The sequence below is a fragment of the Harmonia axyridis genome, chromosome 6 (assembly GCF_914767665.1).
Source record: "Harmonia axyridis chromosome 6, icHarAxyr1.1, whole genome shotgun sequence".
Classification (NCBI taxonomy): Eukaryota; Metazoa; Arthropoda; class Insecta; order Coleoptera; family Coccinellidae; genus Harmonia; species Harmonia axyridis.
In genome coordinates, this window is record NC_059506.1 from 20,585,657 (window position 1) to 20,590,807 (window position 5,151).

General features: G+C 28.7%; 1 protein-coding gene across 1 annotated transcript; it reads left to right on the top strand.

Annotated features, from left to right (window-relative positions):
* The first annotated feature begins 665 nt into the window (after positions 1–665).
* Positions 666–5,151, top strand: LOC123682522. Its single transcript, XM_045621169.1, has one exon. The coding sequence runs from the start codon at positions 819–821 to the stop codon at positions 4,260–4,262; it is 3,444 nt and encodes a 1,147-aa protein (XP_045477125.1). The 5' UTR covers positions 666–818; the 3' UTR covers positions 4,263–5,151.

Consider the following 5,151-nt stretch of genomic DNA (forward strand, 5'->3'; position numbering starts at 1 on the left):
AATCAAAATGTTTTTAAACCAAATCCCAACCAACGAATTAATACACCACCAGAAAAAATGTCAGTCCAAACTAGGAACTTTGCACAAAAACGTCCAAATTATTCGACGCAATTCCCAACAAATCCAAATAAGAAATTTTATTCCAATGAACAAACTCCCAATTATACATTTGAGGAATTAACCCAATTAGATTCGAGTCAGAATAAAAAGAATTATTATGAACAGAATGATAGAGGTCGTTGGAAAACCTCGAATTCAAATAAATCAAAACAATTTCCCACAAAATTCGTAATTGGCGACGCTTCGACTTCAAAAAATTTTGAGGAACGAAATTTTTGCGAACTAGCCTCGGGAAACGAATCGACTTAAATAATAGTATTGATCATTCAAATCAACTTCCCTATATCGAATTTAATTATCCTAAATGTAAACTTTTGATTGACAGTGGATGTTCAGTTTGTTTAATAGACCCCAAATTTGCGTATAATAATTGCCCAAATAATATTTATCAAGAAAAAACCACTTTAACCGCGTGTATGAGACAAAACACTTCAAATGAAAAAGTCTTATTACCTTTATTTTCTTAATTTAACGTAGAAGATACTCATCCATTTGTACTTTATAAATTTCATAGAAATTATGATGGCTTAATAGGAGCAGATTTTTTGAACAAGTATGGAATCAATTTGAACTTTCAAAATCAAATTTTAGAAAATGAATTTTGCAACATTCCTTTCAAATACCAACAAGTATGTCAAAATCCAACGAAAATCCCAGTGGATCTTTCTCATTTAGAATCAAAAATAAGTAATCAACTTATGAAAATTTTACAAACAAACGAAAATGTATTACAATTACCCAATCAACCTTTATCTTTTTCTAGTAGAATCAAACATAAGATTCGAACAACCGATGATGTTCCGGTTCATTGCAAAATTTATAGATATCCCGAAGTACACAGGGAAGAAGTCGAAAAACAAATAAAAGATTTATTAGATAAAAATATTATTCGACCAAGTATTTCCCCCTGGTCTTTCCCAGTAGTTATAGTCCCAAAGAAAGAGGACTTATCAGGAAAAGTAAAATGGCGAATGGCCATCGATTATAGAAAACTGAATGATAAAACAATTGATGATAAATATCCTTTACCCCAAATTGATAGTATACTAGATAAATTAGGAAATAAAAAGTATTTTACGACACTTGACCTTGCTTCAGGCTTTCATCAAATCGAAATGGACGAAGAATCAATAGAAAAAACGGCTTTTACTGTAGATAATGGACATTACGAATTTTTAAGAATGCCATTTGGTTTAAAAAACGCGCCTGCTACATTTCAGCGATTGATGAATAATATTTTGAAAGATTATATAGGAAAAATTTGTCATATTTATATGGATGACATTATTATTTTTTCAGAAACAGTAGAACAGCATTTGGCTGATATTCATACTATATTGGAAACACTTATGAAAGATGATATGAAAATTCAATTAGATAAATGTCATTTCTTCAAAACAGAAATCGAATTTTTAGGTCACATTATAACTCCAGAAGGAATAAAACCTAATCCAAAAAAATTAGAAGCAGTAACTAAATTTCCAATTCCTAAAACACCGAAAGAAATCAAATCTTTCCTTGGTTTAGTAGGATATTATAGAAAATTCATTCCAAATTTTGCAAAGATAGCAAAACCTTTAACTGCGTGTTTAAAAAAAGAAGCGAAAATTGATATTGATGATATAAAATATGTAGAAGCTTTTCAGGTTCTGAAACGTAACCTTTTAAACCATCCAATCCTATGTTATCCTGATTTTAATAAACCTTTCGTGTTTACGACAGATGCATCCGGATATGCAATCGGTTCAGTTCTTTCTCAAGGTACTCCGCCAGGTGATTTACCTGTAGCGTATGCTAGTCGTACTCTCAGCCAATCGGAAATAAAATATAGCACCATAGAAAAGGAGCTTTTGGCTATTTTATTCAGTTGCAAATTTTTTAGACCTTATTTGTACGGAAGAAAATTTATAATTTATACGGATCATAAACCATTAACTTGGTTATTTTCATTAAAAGAACCAAATTCTCGCCTTATGCGATGGCGAATTAAATTAGAGAAATTTGACTATGAAATTAGATACAGAAAAGGTTCAATGAATAATGCAGATGCATTGAGCAGAATTGTTATAGAAAATGAAATTAATTTTGAAAATTTTATAAAGCTGAATGAAATAAATGAAATAACGGATTCTCCAAATGTAAAAGAGAAAGAAGGTAATTTATTTAAAGCCCCTAAAAATTATGCATTAGCGCATTGTGTTTCTAAAGACTTCCACATGAGTCGAGGTATAGCCGTCTGTTTTAAAAATAAATACGGAAATATTGAAAAACTGAAATCGCAAAATAAAATGGTAGGTCAAGTTGCCAAGATTCGAAAAGATAATAGGAATATTTATTATTTAATAACGAAAGAAAATTATTATGATAAACCTACGTACGAAAACGTATTTAAATCTCTAATGGAACTTAGAGAAATTTGTGAAATGAATAATGAAAAATATTTAGCAATACCACGAATAAGTAGCGGATTAGACCGATTGAAATGGTCCACAATTTTTAATATGATAAAATATATTTTTCTGAATTTGAATATAAAAATTACTATATTCTATTTACCAAATAAGAATGGTAATGAAATGAATCAAATCAAAGCATCAAATATGCAAATGAATGATTTGAACGAAATCGAAGAAATAAATAATGGTATTGAAGATGACTTAGTGTCAATAATTAATCAAGTTACTGACGAAGAACTTGATGAATGCTTGGAATTACTAAATACAGGTGAATGTGAAAATGATGATTCCAATGAAAATGAAGATGAAAATATAATTGATTTCGAAACTTCAAACGTGATTATACACGATGATGTAACTATTCACAGTAGTATAGAAAACCCTATCTTTGAAATACCTTATACGGAGAGAAGTATAAACTCCGCGAATTTGCAGGTCATATTTAAAAAAGCATCGAATTATGATGTTACGAAAAATAAATTGTTCGGAGAAAAATTAAGATTTCTTGTATCAGTGAATTCTGTCGAAACAGATTTATGTAGATTCATTCGAGAATATCTACGTCCAAAAAGTCCTTATACAATATACTTCAAATCATTAGAATTAGAAAAACCTCTTATACGAATTTTGCAAGAGAAATTCGATTATAAGAGCCTTGATTTGAAAATATCGAGAACATTAGTAGAAGATGTCGAAGACAAGGAGGAACAACTCCTTAGAATGAAACAATTCCATGAAACCAAAACTTCACATCGTGGATTACGCGAAAATTTACTAAGTTTGAAAAGAAAGTATTATTGGCCGAATATGAATAAAGATATTCAGAATTATATAAATACATGTGAAATTTGTCAAAAATCTAAATATGAAAGAACTCCAGTTCAACTTCAATTTAAACCAAATCCCGTCGGTACGAAACCTTTTACTCATGTCTACTGTGACACGATTAAATTTAATCAAACAAATTGTTTAAGCGTGATAGATTCTTTTTACAGATTTGGACAATGCTATCCTTTGTTACAAAAGACAGGATCAGAAATTATGGACAAATTATTAATTTATTTTAGTCATTATGGAATCCCTAACAAAATTACTTGTGATAATGGGATCGAATTTAAAAATAATGTAATACAAGATTTTTGCAAAGTCCATAAAATCGAAATACATTATATCACGAATTATAACCCAAATTCAAACGCATTAGTTGAAAGATTTCATTCTACTCTCATAGAACAATTGAGAACAATTGAAAATAAAAATTTGACTTTTCAAAATAAATTAGCTCAAGCCTTATTAAGTTATAATAATTCAAATCATTCGAGTCTAGAGATGACTCCAATGCAAATCATCAAAGCCGATTTAAATTATTCTTTACCCATTGAAAGAACTCATAATGAACAAATTCAAAATTATGTTGAAAATTACTTAGAAAATTTCAACGATATTTCAAAACATTTAGAAAAACGACAAGAGAAAAATTTGGCCCGTTTAGAAAAAACAAATAAGAAAAGATCTGCTGATCGTCCCTTAAATGAAAATCCAACGTATATTAAAAATCCGAAAACAAGAAAACTCGACCCAGCGTTCAAAAGAATCGATGCAAGTGAAATAGACTCACATCGTATTCAAGATTTGAAAAATAAACATATTTATCATAAGAAAATTATGAAGCAACGAAAGAAGTAACTTTCAAATTTTATTTTCAGATTCAACATGGATCACCATTCATTTACATTGATAATTATGATTTTAATGATAACGAAGATAATTAATTCACTAGAAATTATTCCAATTGAAAATAATGTATTGCCCATTCAATTAGGAAAAGCTTACATAACAAAAAAGAATTTACAACTAATTTATCATATTGATTTAAATAAAATAGAAAATGTAATTTTGGCATATCAGAAAGAAATAGATAAATTTAAGAAGGAACCATTAGGTTTTTCGCAGACTGCAAACTATAGATATTTGCAAGAGTCTAATAAAATAAATATTGAATCGTTCGAAGAAATAGTTAATGACAAAATACGGACTAAGAGAGGATTGATTAATTTAGGAGGCAAAATCTCAAAAATACTCTTTGGAACCTTAGATTCTGACGATGAAGAATTATACAGAAATTATTTTAATAGTATAAAGAAAAATGAGGAAACCCTCATAAGGAATCAAAAGAAGATCGCTACTGTAGTTAATGACTTGAAAAATAAATATATTGATAAATTTCAGAAAATGCATGATAATCTTGAATTATTAAAAATCGTACCAGCACTCGAAGAAGTTCAGCAAATGCATCTTATGACTTTTGAACTTAAAGACATTAAAAATACTTTGGATGAAATTCAAACTGCAATTAGTTTTGCTAGGTTACATTTGTTACATGAATCCATTTTACCCTATTCAAAGTTTTTAGAAGTAATCAAAAATTCAAGTATCATTCCCTTACATCATATAAAAGACTATTATCAATTATGCCATACTAAGGTAATTTTCAAAAATAAAATTTTACTATTTCTTATATCTATTCCAACCATTTATGAAAAGGGATACGAATTATACAAGTTTTACTTTCTTT